The sequence below is a fragment of the Chinchilla lanigera genome, unplaced genomic scaffold, assembly GCF_000276665.1.
Source record: "Chinchilla lanigera isolate Chin_1 unplaced genomic scaffold, ChiLan1.0 scaffold00057, whole genome shotgun sequence".
Taxonomy (NCBI): Eukaryota; Metazoa; Chordata; class Mammalia; order Rodentia; family Chinchillidae; genus Chinchilla; species Chinchilla lanigera.
Window position 1 is genome coordinate 12863542 of NW_004955458.1, and position 17130 is coordinate 12880671.

Here is a 17130-nt window from a genome sequence, read left to right on the forward strand (position 1 = left end):
TTTGCTTTCTAGGTGTGTATATATGAGGGTAGTAAGAATTCTCACCTAGACAGTAAAGTTCTTAGAATTTTTACTAATGAAAGTGTGTGCCAGGTTAAAAAGCTACATTTACATTGCCCAAGGAAAGTTTATGTTATTTGGGGGGATTTGTGAATAATTCTGTATTGACTACACCTGATAAATGAATGCAAAATGAACCTGTATTTGCACACACACACTTCCCTCCAGTTTTTAAAACTGTGGTTTAACGAAAAGTTAAGCAGCTTCCGTAGGGATTCCTCGTCAGAGGACAGCAGTGAAGAGCAGTTGAAATTCCTGGTCCTTGAATCTCTAGTGTCTTCATCTCATTGCGCCGCCGCCTTGTAACTTTATATATTAGTTTGTGGCTACACAGAGTCTTCCAAGCATAGCCCTCGTGTTCAGTTTCTGAAATGTGAGCAGATTAGAGGCAGTGTCTGCTGATTTCCTGCGTCAGCAGTCAGAAGGACGCCTCCGGAGGGAGCAGACACACCAGTCAGACCACCGTGGGGAGCTGCTCTCTTGCGTGCCCTTCATCTTGAGCCTGTCCAAAGGTGCACCGTCACGCCTTTGCTGAGTGTCAGCGGAGACTGAATTCAGGTTTCTGCTTCTTCTGAACAGTGTTTTAGTATTTTTGAAGAGCTTTTTTGTGCTTCTGACCTAACAGAAGAGGAGCTGCTGGCTTACTTGTTTTTCTGGGGAAATGAATGTCATATGAGAAGACTCGAGGCCTTTGCTCAGTCGTGGGTAGTAGGGCCAGCACCCTGGAGATGCTCGCTTCTGGTGCAGTGTGCAGATTCACCAGCACTGTGAGCTTCCTGGCATCAGCATGGAGTCGAGTCCTCATTGTGGAACCTGAATGTAGAGGGACCGTGAGCCCTCAGGGAGCGTCACCCCCTGGGGCAGCTTCCCGAAGGTGGGGCGGCCCCCGCCCAACCTGAGGTCGCCCCTCTTCCACCCAAGTTGCAGTAGGTGCTTCAGGGTGTATTTTGCTCAGTGAACACGTGTCTGCAGTTTTATTGTATGTATTCTTCCTTTGGTTTAAAGTAAGTATTAGTTTATTTTAAATCCCATATGTGTAATACTGTATATTAATTTTGTTGTTTGCTTCACTGTGGCTGAGGTCTTCAGATCCGTTCCTGAGAGTCTGAAGGACAGAAGAGAGAGAAGGAAGAGGATGTTAGGTTCTGGCTCTTGCTGGGAGCGAGGGACAAGGAGAGCTACACACTGGAGCAAAGGGGACCTCAAGGTAGAGAGGGAGAAGGCGGGGCGTGGTGGTGCACACCTGTAGTCCCAGCACTCGGGAGCCTGAGGCAGGAGGATCGCTGTGAGTTTGAGGCCAGTCTGGGCTACAAAGTGAGTTTAAGGCCAACCTGAACTGCATAGCCTGACCCAGTCTCAAAAAATCAAAACCAAAAAAAGGTAGAGAGGGAGCAGATGTAGGCTCTGCCCACTTCTCAGTGCTTCACGTGGCTCTTGCCGGAGAGGGGGTTGGGATGTGACCCCCAGCGCCTCTCTTGCTGCTGGTGACCGTCCACGCTGTGGGCCTTGATTCCCACTTTCTCGCTTTCGGCTGTGGTCTTCAGGCCGGTGCCCAGGAGACGGGCTCAGAGGCAGAGGTCTGTCTGTGGGAGATTTTTAGGGAGAGCTCCCAGGAGCAGCAAATGCAGGAGAGGGGAGCAAGAGGGCAGAGCTGGGCCGATGGAGGGGGTAGGCCAGATGCCGTCATTCCTGAGGTCTCAGCCAGTACAGCAGGGAGACGGTGAAGCTGGGCCCGCCCTTCAGAGACATCTCAGAGACAGGCAGGGCGACCGGGCCTTTGCATCCTGCATCTGACCCCTCCTCAGGGGGTGCCGGGACGTGGGTGAAGCAGCTCCTCCTACGCTGGGCAGTTCTCAGATTGGAGCTCTGTTGCGAGCACCCCTCAGCCACCCCTCCCTGCTGGGAACCAGGAGCTTCCCAGGGCCTGTCCAGGAACTGGCCACACAGCACCATGGAGATGGAGGAGGATTGGGCCAGATAAGGTGCTAAAGAATGAGACCCAGGGAATTTCTACTCCCACTTCTTCCCCTCCCCCACTCCTCCTTTTCTTTTGTCTTCTCCTTCTTCTTTGTCTTCTTCTTCTTCATATTCTTGTCTTCTTTCTGAGACAGGGTCTTGCTATGTAATTCAGCCTGGCCTTGAACTCACCGTGTAGCCCAGGGTGGCCTTGAACTTGCAGTAATCCTCCTGCCTCAGCCTCCCAAGTGCTGGGATTACAGGCGTGCACTATCACACCCAGCTTAACCCCTGCATCTTATCTCAGTATCCCCTAACGTGTAATTCAGAGAGACTGATTTAAGAAGCAGACCTAACACTGAAAATGTGATTCTGAGCACATTACACGACTTCTCTAAGCCTGCTTTTCCCTCTGCAGGATGCTGCTAATAGAGTAATAGCGTCTGTCCCTTAGCACTAAATGGCATAAAGTACATAGGGAGGCGTGGCAGCGTCAGAGGCTGAGTGAGGCGCGGGCGGTCAGTCCTTCTGCCTGTTACTCTTCTGCTTACCTCCGCTGTCGGTTCAGGGTGTTGGACAAGTGGACTCACAGACTGAGTCCTATTTTAGAAGTAATACTTTTGTCGTAATACGTGTTGGTTCAAAGTCTTGAGTCACATTCATTTTCACTCAGACCTCTGCATGCGGACCACAGTGGAGAAGGCACTGATGATGGTATTCTTGTCCTTGAAGGTTCAGCTGACTCAAGAGCTAACACAAACGTGGCACATTGGTAACATTAAATCTGCCCACTGTGTGGTTGGTCATAGACGGCCTCCTGTCGTAAGAGCTCCAGACGGGTCTGGGAGGAAGTAGGTCACGGCCACGGACTGACTGAAGGAAGGGAGCGAGGCTTCCGGGTGGAGTGAGTTCATCCAGGGAAGCAGGGTCCAGGTTTGCCAAGTGTGTAACGAAAGCAAGAAAGACAAGCTTTCTGGAGAAGGACAAGCTTGGAGAATAGAGCAAGATGAGACAGAAGGATGGGGAATGTGGTGGGTGGGGTAGGGCTTCTGTGGGGCGGGGGACCTGCATTGGATAAGCTGAGCTGCAGTGGTGATGGGTTGAGGCCTGTGTGCGGTAAAGGTGGGAGCAGAAAGGTTCTGGAGTCTCTCAGATGGAGTCTCACTATTGAAAAGGAAGCCAGTGTCCCAGGTACTTACCCAGCCATGCTAAACTAAAACGTCGTTTATGTAACGCTGCTAGACACAGCTGTGTAACAGCCATGCAGAGCGCCAGAGCAATCTGATCAGAGATGAGGGAACATTCTGGAGGAGGCGGGACTTGAACTGGAAAGGTCGTTGGCAGCGTGTGTTACTGTTTTAGTCAGTAGAGGCCGCTGATGACTGCTGCCCTGCTGGGTGTTTCGCTTTGATCTTGAATATCCCCCGCATGCTCGTGCTGAAGTCTGAATCACTAACACCAGGGCTCTGGGAGATGCTGGGAACTGTGGGACGTTAGGTCACTGGGGTCACGCCACTGAGGGAGACACAGCACCCCAGCCCCTTTCTTGTCACACTCTCTTTGCCTCCCGGCCATGGTGAGGTGAACAGACCCTGTCGGTCACATGCTTCTGCCATGATGTGGATGCTGCCATAGGCCTAGAGCAACAGGGCCAAGCAAGCATGCACTAAAGCCTTTGACCCTGAGAGAAAATAAATCTTTTCTCCTTGTGTGTTGTTTATCTCAGGTATTTTGTCACAATAACGGAAAGCTAACACATTGGGCTCTCCACAGAGTGCAGAGATTCTGAAGTAGCCTCTATCCATGACACCCATGTGGACCTGTGTCAGGGCGTGCAGCTCCAGAGCTGCGGACAGCTGCTGGAGCATGAAGGCTTTGCAAGGGCTCCCCGGGGAGCCCCTGACGGTTGCAGAGCAGGTCAGCTGCGTCTGCAGCCCTTGCACTCGCAGCCCTCCTGCTGAGCTCCAGCAAAGGTGCTGATTAGTACCAACTCCAACCATAGGTGTCCCGGTCTTGTTAGTGACTTACCTGTTCTCTAGGACCTGCAGTGAGCCGCTCAGTTCATCCAGGCACGTGGACATTGGTCAGCGGGCGGTGACGCTCAGGCCCAGCACCCTCGCCAGCGTAAGTCAGCTGGTCTAGGCTGCCCTCCCGCACTTCTTGCAGCGAGTCCTTCTCTGTGCTCTGAACCTGGGCCCCGTGATTCTTGGCCTCTGGGCGTACCGTCCAGTTCTTCTAGGAGGGCCCCAGGACCCTGCCCCTTCTGCTTTTGTTGCATACTTTTTAAGTCCTTATGAGAAAAGACAGCTTCTAGTGCCTTTGTATTGTACAGCCCTGAAAATTGGATCAGAAAAGGACACCTCAGAATCTGGTCAGATAGTCACCTTTTCTGTAAGTCAGTCAAAGCTCTTCTTCCCTGGAGGAAGGAAAAATGGAAGCTTCTGTTTGTTCTCTTTTCTGTGTGGGCTCCAGTGTAGTGGGTCATGGAGGACTTCGTTACAGGTCACGTGACATCGTTAAGTTATATTAGTAATGCTGGGAAACAGTGCGTGAAATAAGATTGAGGAGGAAGAGTCAGACTGAATCAGCATGCAGTACATATAGCTTTGTACAACTACAGATTCATTTATTAAAAAACTTAAAAGCAAAACAGCAGAATATTAACAAGCCTTTATTTGAATGAAGAAACGCTTGATTTTTACTGATTGACCTTTTTACTTCTACTTTATGTTTTTTTAAAGTGTTTAAGGAGTACGCTTTACTCTTACAAAATTTATTAGAAGAAAAACCCTTGGGAGCAAATCTTTCTATCTCAAACTCACCAGTTAGGAGTTTAGAGAATCTTACTTCATTGCTAAATGAAATTCTTACGTAATTTTGATCGGTCTGTATAGCAGCGTGCTGTTCTTACACCTTTGTGGTTTTTAAACTGAAGCTTCTAAGGTCCTTATTCAGCAGCCTGCTGTCTGAAGTCTGAGCACCTCGTCCTGTTGAGGCGGATGAAGTGGGTCTGCGCTGCCCCGGGGAGGAGAGGGGGCGGAGGGCAGGGACGCTGAGTTCAGGCTTCCATCGTCCAGAGCCCGCCAGCGGTCAGGTCGGCTCCCTGCGCTCCGGTTATCTCCCTGCGCTTCGGCCTGTTTTCCAGGCTCACACGTCCAAGGACTGTGAAAGGAGAGGAACGTGATCCCCTGTTCTCTTACGTCCTGGCCAGCCTTGGCTCCCCGACTTAGGAGTTGGGGTACCCTAGGGAAGCATCGCCAGCCCCCACCCTCTGCCGCGCCCTCGGGAAGAGTCCTGAGATGCGTGCTTTCCAGAGCGCGCCCTCCCGGCCCTTCCTGTGTCCTCCGCTCCTCGTCGGCGCCCGCGTCTCCTCGCTGTCCCTGTCTCCGGGCGCTGGTGAAGAATGCGGCCTCGGGGTCGCAGGTCCCAGCAGGTCCCTCTCCATTACTTTCCAGCGCTGAGACCTTGCTAAGCGCTTAATTCCTGGAACTGGACGTGACGCCGCTGCACCTCCTCCCGGGCTTGTGAAGACTGAGTGAGCTGACGCGGGGAGAGCCCAGCCCGGGGCCGGGCAGTAGCTGCGATCGTTCCCACCCACGCGAGCCTCGCCACTTTACCCTCCACGTGCCGCAGCCGGCCCAACCCGCGGCCTCGCAGAGGGCCCTGCACGCCGCGCGCGTGGAGTGCAGCTCTACTAGAGCTGCTTTTATGCTGAACCAGAGTCCTGTGACTCACGCTTGAGTTCGTTTTCCCTCTGGAATCACCTATACACAGCTAAAAGGAGATAAAAGTTCGTAGTTCCTCCTTGTAATCAACAGTTTCTTCATCTTTTAATCATGAAGCTGAATAAAAGGACCTCCCCCCCCCCCCCGAGTTAACTGTACTAAATCAAGAGAGCATCGGGCAGGCTCGTACAAGGACTAGGTTTTAATCCTGACTCTGTCACTAAGCTGTTTTGCATAAAATGAGACCTGTCAATCATGGCACTCATCTGAAAAAGGAGCGGTATATCATAGCACCCACGACAGGTCAGTTTGCTCTCACATTTCATCTTCCATAGGTTGGCAGTGATAGTTCAGGTACGGTGTTGCGAGGGGATCTAGGGAGGGTGCTTTCTGAACTCAGTTAGTGATGTCTGCCAATAATACCAGGATATTTTGGTAACATTTGGGGCACATACTTACTATGCCTCTGCCCAGTGGTTTAAGGCGGCTCATGGCTTCAAATCTACTTAAGAAGCTAATTATATCAACAGGTAGGTAATCAGTGTCATCGCGGGGCTCTGGATTATACTTACGCAAACGACATAAAATGCTCTCTCTAGCAGGTAGTGTCCTTCATGCTGTCCGACAGGAACTGGGGGGAAGCAGAGGCCGAGGAGTTCAGAGGGGTTGAGTGGAACCTTCACGAGGGAAGTGAATCTCAGGGCAGCACAGAGGACTGGATAGAAATAAGCGGGGAGGGGTACTTTCAAGATGAGAGGAGCCGCATGAGCAAACCCCAAGACAGCAGTAAGCCGTTACGCTGACTGCACTGGTAAGAGCTAATACATGGAAGATGAAGGATGAGCTGCCGGGATTAGGGAGCTCAGTGAAAGCCAGAGGACTTCATACCCGGCGTAAATGCTCACTGAACAACTTGTTACTAATCCTCCCCATGACCCTGAGGTTGAGTATTATTGGTAACATCTCAGTTTGACAGGAGAAGCCACGGCTTACAGGAGTTCATAACGTCCTCTGCCACATGCTGTAACTGGGGAGAGCAAGGGACATTCTCTGTTTGCCTGAGTCCACGAGCATGCTCCTCTGGGGGATGAGAGGCCTGGGATTACTGGGAGCGTGTTGGATTTATTGGCAGACGCAGTAAAATAGGGAAGGAACGGGGAGTGTAATTGTGCTCCAGTTTGGAAATGCTGACCGACTCCTAGTGAAAGTGACAGCGGGGGCTGACTTGGAGGGAGAGATTAGGTCTAGAGATCTACATTTGCAGGCTTTGCTTGTTCCTGCAGTGAGAGTGAATGGCTTTCTAAGGAAGAAACTGTCACGGACACAGCTGAGGAACACCTGCAGAGAAAGCAGGGCCCACATTTCAGAGCCGTTTTCAACAAGTCTGGTGGTTTATTTAACCCAAAAATGTCTTAGTAATTTGAACTCTTCAAAGAGAGCGTTATAAAAACAAAGTTCACTTCGGGAGGGTGGAATCTGAGGAGGGAAGGATTTCAAGAGAAGAATCCTAAGGGTTGCATGCAGTCTATATTCTTGACAGAGGACTTTCCCATTTTCATTCGGGGTATGAAGATGCTTTTGAACTACAGGATCACACACAAGCACCTGGATTGCAGTTATGTAAACAGTGGTCTGTGCAGCAGAGTGTAGATCACGCTGCCCAGTGCGAACCTGGAGGGAGCAGGAGCCCTGGAGTTCAGTGGTGGAGCGGAAACTCCTCGGAAGAGCTGACCTTACGGTAGCGTAGAGGACGAGGTAGCACAGCGGGCGGGGTGAGCCGTCGTCTCCATCTCCCCGCCGGGCTTCACGGTTCTCACGCTGTTGAGCAGTTTGAAGTTGAAATGCAGGCTGTGCTCGGCCTGTTTCATCCCAGACACGTGTTCCTGCTCGTGCGCTAAGGCGAGGAGGTCATCTTGGCGAACGTGTCTGAGGTTTCCTACAGGGTCGGGCTCTTTAGTCTGGTTTGCCCTTTGTCTCCGCCAACTTAAACAGCCTTCCATGCAAAAGAAGGGAAACAGGAGGCCGTTTGCTTACGACTGGACTTTTGAAACCGAGATCCCGCAGAGCTGTAAGGTCGCACCGAGCGAATCACGGAGCGTTTCCGGGGCGAGGCCTGGGCTGAGTGGCCCCGTCCCGTGGTCACGGCGCTGTTCCAAGGACCCAGGCTCCTGCTGCTTTGCCCCAGTCCTGGAGTGCGTGTCTGTTGGCTGATGCGGTACGCGTCTGCGGGACTGGGCTCCCTAGGTGCTGAAAGGGTGTCAGTGCCTGCCAGGAGTGCAGAATATGTGTGGTTGATCGATTATTTAACCAGTTGCCTCCTTTTTCTAAAATTTTTTTTAGAAACATTTTAGATGGAAACAATTCTTTTTTCCCAAACTTTTCTATTCCTTCCCATTCTCTTCCTCTTTTAAGATATCTAAATATGTTCTTTTTTCCCTAAGAGATGCCAAAGGAATTAAATATGACATAAACAAAATTTCACCTATTCTACTTTGCCACCGCTGTACCTAAACCCATCGTTCATTTATACGCGTACACCCATATATGCATGAACGATTGGTGCCAGACTTCTTCTCCATTACCTTAAATTACCTAGAAGTATTACTTCAGTTGGGTTTGTACAGAATGTAATTTTGAAACTCAGCTGGTTCCTTAAAGTGAATTAACCCAAGGATGGGTCGATCTTTGCCCACATGCTGCAACCTCCTGGAACACTGGTACTGAAGTCAGTGTCCTTGGACTTCTAGAGAGAGCCAGCAGAGCCTCTTGCGATTTTAAGGTGTGTTAATGGACCTAGGTTGGACACTGGCCACTCTACACCCCTTAAAGCACGTTTCTAGGTCCTCCCTGTGCGTTAGGAGCTCTGCTTGTGATTTCCCGTTTAATCCTTATGTAATCCTGGTGAAGTAATAATAAAGTAGCAGTATTTGGGGGGTTCAGGGGGTTTTACCCATATGAAAGCTGAGGCTCAGGGTGGCTACACCGTTGGGACAGGCGAAGGCTTACATTTAAGGAGAAATGCCTCTTCTTGACGGGGCCTTTGCCCAGAGATCCTGGACTCATCCGGCGCCAGTGACTGAACAAGCTTTCCTTCTGTCTGTAAGGCCTGCCTGGCCGTATGAGAAGAAAGAGAGAGCTGTGTGACTGCACCCGTGAATAAAGGACTCCACCTGCTTACCGTGCAGAACAAGGAGGCGGCTCCTGCCAAAGTGGAGGAGGGCGGGCGCACAGCTCGGCAGGGCCTGGGGAAACTGTGTTGCCGCATCTGCGGTCCTTGTGTTCCAACAGCGAGACGCACACAGCGTGTGTGTCCTCTTGCCTCAGGCTGTCCCTGAGAGGCCAGTTGTGTCCGTTAATATCCTTGGTGCCAACTGGGTGTAGTTCTGACCTTTTTTGATGGGTGCTAGGCACTCAAGCTGAGCTACTAGGCACTAATAAGCCCCTTTTAAGTCTGTGTGTGTGTGTGTGAGAGAGAGTCATGCTTATACATGTTAAACATAGTGTTAGCACTCAAATTGAAATCTCACACTATAATCTAGGTATATCATCCTGCTTTTTTTTTTTTTTCCCTTTTTGAGACAGGGTCTCGCTAGGCAGTTCAGGCTGGTCATGAGCTTACTTTATAGCCCACTCTGGCCTCGAACTCACAAAGATCCTCCTGCCTCAGCCTCCTGAGTGCTGGGATTACAGGTGTGCACTGCCACACACAGCCAATCCTGCTTTATTTTTAAGGCCCAAAGGTTTCAACTAAATTAGGAAACAAAGTAATGACCAAAGAAAAGTTTTCCCTGTAAACTAGCATTATTTGGGGGGCTCAGTTCTCCCCTTTTAAGTGCCCCAAAGATTTCTCCTAAGAGAAAGATTAAATAATGACCCCAGAGTCAGTATAGAAACTCCTAACTGTAGAATTCGCCCTGCTTTTTCAGTGTACAACCAAGGACCCTTCTGAGGTGATGGCCTCTCTGTTACAGCAAACTGACCTAAAGAGTAGAACAAAATAGGGCATAGGAACACGAACGTGAAGGTGTGGGCCATTTGGTGTGGACCAAAGCGGTTGTCTGTCCACCTCTTCGGTGGACACAGTGGCTTGGAAGCGGGCCTTTTGCGTGGTATTGATATAATCTTAGTTGCTTTATGTTGTTAGTCTATTTCTGTCCCACAGGATAATGAACTCAGCTGACCTGCGCAGGTAGAGGAAGGCACTTTATGTCGGAACATTCTATTTAAGGTTGGTGCAGGAGAAAGAATTAGGCTGGAAATTGATGGTCGAAGGGCCTTTTGCAGTTTCCACTTCTAAAACCGGACGTCCTTCTTACTCAGCTGCTGCTAACCTTTATTTAGAACAGAGTAAATCAGTGGACTCACAATTTGTGTGATACTCTAAGGCCTGCTGGTGAACAACTTGTCTTTTTACCAGATGCCGTTATTCACAGTGTAAACGCAGTGCCCCGGAACAGTGCACATCTTACTGACGGCTTCCCACCGACCTGCGGCCCTGACTTGTTTCTGGAGAGGGAAGTAGCACCCAGCCCATCTCCACCTCACTTTCACAGCTGCTGAGAGCTTCTTACCAGTTCTGCTGAAGGTTCAAATGCATGGATTAGTTTGTGGATTTCACTGTTCTTGTACTTAGAAAAGATTCAGGGATACTTAAGCATGTTCCCAAACTCAGCCGTGGCATTTTCACGGTCCTGGCATTACACATTAGGATTACGTGCCTTCTTTAGAGCCAGGTAGAGGAAGAAGACGTTGAAAGTCTGAAATGTGATCTGAAAGGAGGCGCGGGCAGAGTGGCTGTCCAGGAGAGAGCTGGGGAGGCGGAAGCCTGGGTCCTCAGAGGGATGTCCTGCTGTCCAGTAGCCGTTACCACTTTTGTAACAGTGTCTAGTACCGCAGATGCGCCACTTGTCCTGGGACGCACAGGCCTCGTAGTAACAGCTGTAGTTCGGTGGGACAAAAGCAAGTTCTGAGTCGTCCTAAGCAAAACTAATAAGCACAACTGTCACGTCTGGTCCACCTCCTCTGACTACACTCGTCTGCTCTTGTGTCACTGATTACTTACTTTTATCCAAGGTACCATTTATTGGACAGTGCTAGGGAGCAGATGTATCCACCCTGTCAGTCTTATAAATTCCGTTGTTCTCACCACTTCACATGTGAGAAATAGGTGCCTAGGCTTCTGGCGCACAGTGACCTGCTAGCAGTTACGGAGTCGGGGAAGGGAAGGGCTGGACTTCGGTGGAATGTACCCTCGTCTTAGGGTACCCTTTCCCATCTCTGCTAGACAGGCCTGTGAAGGTGAAAGGAAACTGAGATCCAGCCAAGATGTCGAGTGGTTATTAAGGTTTTTACATGGCACGCACTTAAATTGATGGTAAGCACTTTGGCTTTGCTTCTGCAGATATTTATAATTTAAACAAGACTCAAAAACAAAAGCAAGCTATGGAGATGGAACTGTGGGTTAGGGCTATCAAGAATGCAGGGACCGCCAAAGACTCCTCAGATCGTTCCAGGTTGCTGGCTCTGTGGTGATAAGCCGAGCACTGTGTAGCCCAGCCCTATGCACATAACAGTTATTAGCTGATAACAGCGTGATCGGAATACACAGTGAATGTTTAAATGTAAAAATCCAGTGAAAGACCCTTACTTCTAATCCCCTCCAGAATATCCCTCCTCCCTTTGAACACACTGACCCCATTGTTCTTGCCACTTCTGAAGCCGTTCTGGACGTCCTCTTTCGTGAATGTTTTTATAAGTTGTGATCAATAATACACTGAGTGCTGCCGCTGCTGCTGAGTGGTCTCCAGCAGAAAGGCAGGCGCCCGGAAGCGTGAAGCTGTGTCCTGGCCACCTTACAGCAGCTCTGGCATCGTGTGACGTGTGGCTCTTCTTCAGGTCAAAATAGCCATAAAAGGTAAATATTTTGAATAGATTCAGGCTGCTACAACAACACACTAGAGAGACTCAGGAGAGGACTTCCAGAGCTGCTTCAGAAGGTGGCGAGAATGATGGGTTAAGTGTGTTCCAAGCAGAGGGGAGTATTTTGAGAGGATTAGTGGCAGTGTATCTTTTACTGTAATAAAGGTAAAAAGTTAAATATTCACTACCTATTTTGATCATACATTATAAAACTTAGTTTATCTTCTCATTAAGTATAAGATGCACAACTTTACCCTGTGACAGCGTCTCTGCTTTATCCACTACCCATATGTGCTATCTGCAGATTTGAAATGTTCATTGTTCGTAGGTCAGATTTTTGTCATAGGTTTTATATAACGTGTAGATGTATACTTCAAGAGAAGTGAGAAAATGATCCCTACTTCATAGAAATTTTTGGCTTTGTATTATCAGTGTTTCACATTAACCAGATATGAAAGTGAGCTTGCCATGTTGTATTTCTTTGAAACACTTGTGATATTTTACCTTGTTTGTTCTTGATCACAATTTTAGTGCGAACATACTTTTGGATGACCAGTTTCAACCGAAACTAACCGACTTTGCCACGGCACACTTCCGACACCACCTAGAACAACAGAGCTCCACTATAAATATGACCAGCAGCAGCGGTAAACATCTGTGGTACATGCCAGAGGAGTATATCAGGCAGGGAAAACTTTCTACGAAAACGGACATCTACAGCTTTGGAATTGTAAGTGTCAACACTTGTAAGTTAACAAAGGAGCAGAGTTCATTGCCCAGAATGTTGGAAATTCTAAAAAGAAACCGTCAAAGAGTTTTAACTTCTAGACTGACTCATTTCTTATCACTCATTAGCTCATACATTTTATGTAATCAGCAGAGTAGGAAGCATTAGAACGGTATTCATTGTCATAGGTAATACTTTGACATATACTGTACGTATGACCGACTCTCTGTATTCCCTGTAGGTAATAATGGAGGTTCTGACAGGTTGTAAGGTGGTGTTGGATGAGCCCAAGCACATTCAGCTGGTGAGAATCATTTTCCTGTTGGCGCCTGTTTCCTGGTTGTTTCCCTGGTTGAGTTCTGTGTACTGAGGGTATCTCCTCCTCTTCCTAGCGGGATCTCCTCATGGAGCTGATGGAGAGGAGAGGCCTCGATTCCTGCCTGTCGCTTCTGGATAAGAAAGTGCATCCTTGTCCTCGGAACTTCTCCGCCAAGCTCTTCTCTCTGGCTGGCCAGTGTGCTGCAACTCGGGCGAAGTTAAGGCCATCCATGGATGAAGTGCGTATATACGTGGATATAGTTTGAGCCATGGACAGTCTATGATGTATAATTGAAACAAATCCAGCTCCCATAGAGAATTCCAGCCTAAAGATAATCTTTCTGATCAAAAAGACACGTCACTTGGTTCTCAGGTAGAGGTCCTTATAGGGTGGAACCAGAGCACTCTCAAAAGATAGTGAAAGTCGTTGGGAGGAAATGTTTCATTCAGCGTTCATTAAGACGTCTGGCCTCCTAAAGTGCCTCACATATTTCCCCTACTCACGTTTTAGTGTGTTCATTTCTCCGTGGATGTGACTAATCAGCCATCCGTCATTTGCTTGTGTGTGAGTGAATACCAATTTAATGCCTACTTCGTACCTACGGACTTTGTTCTGGGTGCTGGGGATAAAACAGTGGTCAAGAGGCAGTGATTACCCCCAAGTCAGGCAGGACTCAGGTCACTAAACAAGGACTTTCATTCAGCAAGATCAGCTAAGCAGTAGACTGAAGCTCAGGCTGATGTGGGGACGTAGCGTCAGAACGCACAGCAGCCTGCGGCTGTCCAGGGAGGCTGGCGTTGGAGGCGGTCGCTCGGCTGTGATCCGCAGATGAAGCTGGGCCTGGGCAGCAGGAAGGATGGGAGGACATTCTCAGCGGAGAGAGGCAGCACCCTCGGCGCCTTCTGTGTGACAGGGCCCGGAAGTGAGGCGGCAGCCAGTTCAGATCAGAAGCAGGGCCGGGGATATAGCTCAGTGGCTTAAGCGCTTGCCTGGCAAGCACAACGTCCAGGTCCAGAGTTTGATTCCCAGTACCAAGAAAAAACAGTCAAGATCAGAACTGTGGTGGGAGAGGGCAAGAAAGTGTTCCGGTGATAAGGGGCCCGAACTCCATTTTAAATGCATGGATTTTGTCCCCGGTTTATTGTGGAGCTATGTGAAGCCTCTAAACAAGGAGCTGGCATCATCAGAACGTGCAGGGCGCCGGCCTGGCAGTCAGCGCGCTCTGTGCCTGACACCGGCAGGAAGAGCCGCATGGGCGCCTGGGCCCAGCTGGGCCTTACGAGCTGTGCCTTGGCGGGACGTGGGAGCCAGGTGGACTGGGGTCGGGCGCCGAGGCTGCTCCTTCCTGCGTCGTGACAGTGGTTCCCGTTCTGACCCGCAGCGTTAGTATTTCTAAAATCAGAATGATGTTACCCGTATAGCGTAAGTGAGGCGGTATACGTGAACACACTTTCATGCGGTGAAACTCTGTGTACATATTGTTGTAAATTACGTGTGTGTGTAAGGATGTATCGAGGGTTCTCACGTTGGCTGCGCATCGTCTGGGATGCTTTCTTGTTTTTTTTGAGACAGGGTCTCACTACGCAGTTCAGGCTGGCCTTGAACCCAGTTTGTAGCCCAGGCTGGCCTCAAACTTGAGTGATCCTCCTGCCTCAGCCTCCAGAGTGCTGGGATTACAGCGTGTGCCACTATGCCCAGCACCTGGGATGCTTTTAAAGTGCAGATTCCTGGACCCTCATCTTGTTTTTTGAGTGAAGTCTTTAGGTTGGAGTCAAGGGATCTGTATGAGTTATGACCCAAGTGTGACTGTTTAAATGTTTGAAAATTTATGACAGTGAGAGCCACACTGCCATTCATTGCGCTCAAAACACTTGCTCGCTGTGGCACACTCGCCCAGCGTGCCCGCCACTTGGGCCCCCGCTGTGCACGTCCTTGCTCGTGAGTGTGTCACGAGGCGTGATCAGAACGAGGTGAGGCCAGCGCGCAGGCCGGCTCCGGAGGCGTCCCTCGGATCTGACGCTGTGTGCCTTCTGGCTCTTCCCCAAAGTCAGAGTGGCCGTGACAGGTGAATGCTTCGAGCCCATTGAGGACGTCCGGCTGAGATAGCGCGACAGGACACACAAAGGAGGACTTCATTTACTTCAATACATTTTTAAAACTCTAACCACATGTGCTGCCTTTTTTCAGTCACGCTTTGTGTTTACAGAGCGCTGCTGTCCGGTGAGTCCGCAGATGCAGGCAGCCCTGCCCTGAGCCTTCCAGGCTCCACTCATCATGGTTCGCGTAAAAGATGTAGACTCACAAGGCCGCCAAGGTCATCGGTGGCAAATCCAGGGCTGAAGTCCGCTTGCTCGATACTTAGGTCGGTGTGGTTTCTTTTACACCATGCTGCGAGTCACTTGCTGTGGTCCTCACATGAAGGGATTTTGCTAATATTTAATTAAGGTCTTTTCTAAGTCCAGATTCTGAACTAACTGAACTTATTTCATGAAAATGAGGGAAATTCTCTACAGGTAGGGAGAAAGAAGTGACAGAGGACGCTATTGAAGCTTAACTCTGTGTTTGTTTGCTTCTTCGTTAACCAGGTGCTAAATGCTCTTGAAAGCGCTCAGGCCAGCTTGTATTTTGCGGAAGACCCGCCCACATCACTCAAGTCCTTCAGGTGCCCTTCTCCCGTATTCCTGGATAATGTACCAAGTATCCCAGTGGAGGATGACGAAAGCCAGGTTAATCCCTCGCCGCCTCGTGACAAAGGTTTGAGGAAAAACAGACCGACCCCAAACATCCCTTTCGAGTGTAGCCAGTCTGAGGTTACGTTTCTGGGCTTGGACAGAAAGACAGGGAATAAGAGAAATGAAGACGCCTGCAGCATGCCGAGTTTTCCTGGCGAGGAAAGTTGGTCCCCAAAGCGTACAGCTTCGTCCCAGGACCTACAGGCCACCGAGGTGAACTTGGACTCTTTCTTGGAAGCCCCCAGCCATTCTTGCGGCTTGCAGAAGCAGGCCGGTGCAGACTAGGTGCTCCTCGGAATTTTTCTGCAATAAACATGAACAGTACAAAAAGGAATAAATCCCACCGGAAGGCAAAGAAAGAAAGCAAGAGCCGCGGAGGCACGCGGGTAAAGGGTGTCACCTCGGGGAACATGGCCCCGTAGGTAGTGCTCGGAGCATGGCCGGTGGCACGCTCGGGGGATGCAGATAAACACTAAGGACAGTTCCATTCGCTCCTCCCAACCCAAAGCAGAGTGACTTACGCAGATGTTTCACCAGAGTAATTGCCGCATGAAGGAACAAAGTAGGGCCATTCACAGTTACTCAAGACTCTGTGTGCGGACCTCAGCCAGACAAAACGGTCAGAAGCTCACAAAGGAGAACGGGTTCTCAGGCCCGGCGACACCCGAATGAGCCCTCAGACCCTCGTAGCTACGGATGTTCCGTTGGGTCCCGTCGACTGGTTTAGTTTGTGAGGGAAATGTGTAACTTGTAAGTGTTAGTAGCTGTCTTGTTGAAAGAATTGCCTTTTTACTGTGACTGGCGCTTCCTGCTTTTGTGTTATCAAACGTCCCTTCCTAAAATGAGCCCGGTTTGCCCTTGGCTGGGAAGGGCGTGCTGTGTGCAGAGCCAGGGTTCCTGCTCAAGATCTGTATTTGTGTGAGCTCCTGGGTAGTTTATTATGTATAATCTAGTTGCTGACTAGTGCTGCTGATCTTTACTAACTCAGAAACCTACTAGATCCTGTGTAGAAGGTGTAACATTTTAACCAAATAATTGTTGCTGAGAGAATAACTGGCCCTAAGAGCCCAGGTTAGCTGTGGGGCTCTGTGCCTTCCAGCTGTGTGCCTTTGTTCCAGCTGTGTTCTTGGAGCTCCCTGTTTGAAATCTGATCAACTGTTAGGCTCTGCAGAACTCTCATCCTCCGGGAAGCCGCCCCAGTCTCTCCAGCCAGAAGTGTTCACTTCATCAGCATTTCCATAGCGATTTCTTTCCATTTCTGTTTTAGACTTGTCATTTTCTGAATTATATCCAAGTTGCCCACGTCCTCCTGTCTCTCTTACTACATTGTAAATTCCTTCTACTGTATTCATCTTCCATTGTGGTTGTAGCAAATTGTCATAAATTTAGTGATGTGAAATGTCTCAGTTCTAGAGGCCCAAACCCCGGGGCATCCCTCCTGCAGGCGGTAGGGGGAGTTCTTTGCGGGCCTTTCCTAGCGCCTAGTGCGCCACCCGCATTTCTCAGCTCACGGCCCCTTCATTAACATGCGCTGGAAGGCCTGGGGAAGGCGCAGCGTGCAGGGCCCCGTCCCTGCCTGTGCGTGCAGGCTCAGGTTAGAAAGCGACTTTCTGAGCGCTTCCCAGGCAGTCCTGAGGCTGCCGGGGTGAAGCCCACGCCTCGAGAACCACTGCCTTAAGGTTTCCTCAAATT

The 17130-nt window shown here is 49.8% G+C and overlaps 1 protein-coding gene and 1 long non-coding RNA gene across 2 annotated transcripts in view; both read left to right on the forward strand.

The window, feature by feature from the left end:
* The window catches only part of Irak3 (interleukin-1 receptor-associated kinase 3), a 40291-nt gene extending 23547 nt beyond the window's left edge, over positions 1-16744 (forward strand). Inside the window, 5 exon segments of the mRNA XM_013520896.1 lie at positions 12192-12390; positions 12629-12691; positions 12780-12944; positions 15292-15690; positions 15692-16744. Coding sequence (XP_013376350.1) covers positions 12192-12390; positions 12629-12691; positions 12780-12944; positions 15292-15690; positions 15692-15775 — 910 coding nt within the window. The 3' untranslated portion in view covers positions 15776-16744.
* On the forward strand, positions 2221-6461 carry LOC106149956. Its single transcript, XR_001236451.1, has 2 exons — positions 2221-4140; positions 5472-6461. It is a non-coding gene; the product is annotated as an uncharacterized LOC106149956 (long non-coding RNA).
* Positions 16745-17130: the final 386 nt, after the last annotated feature.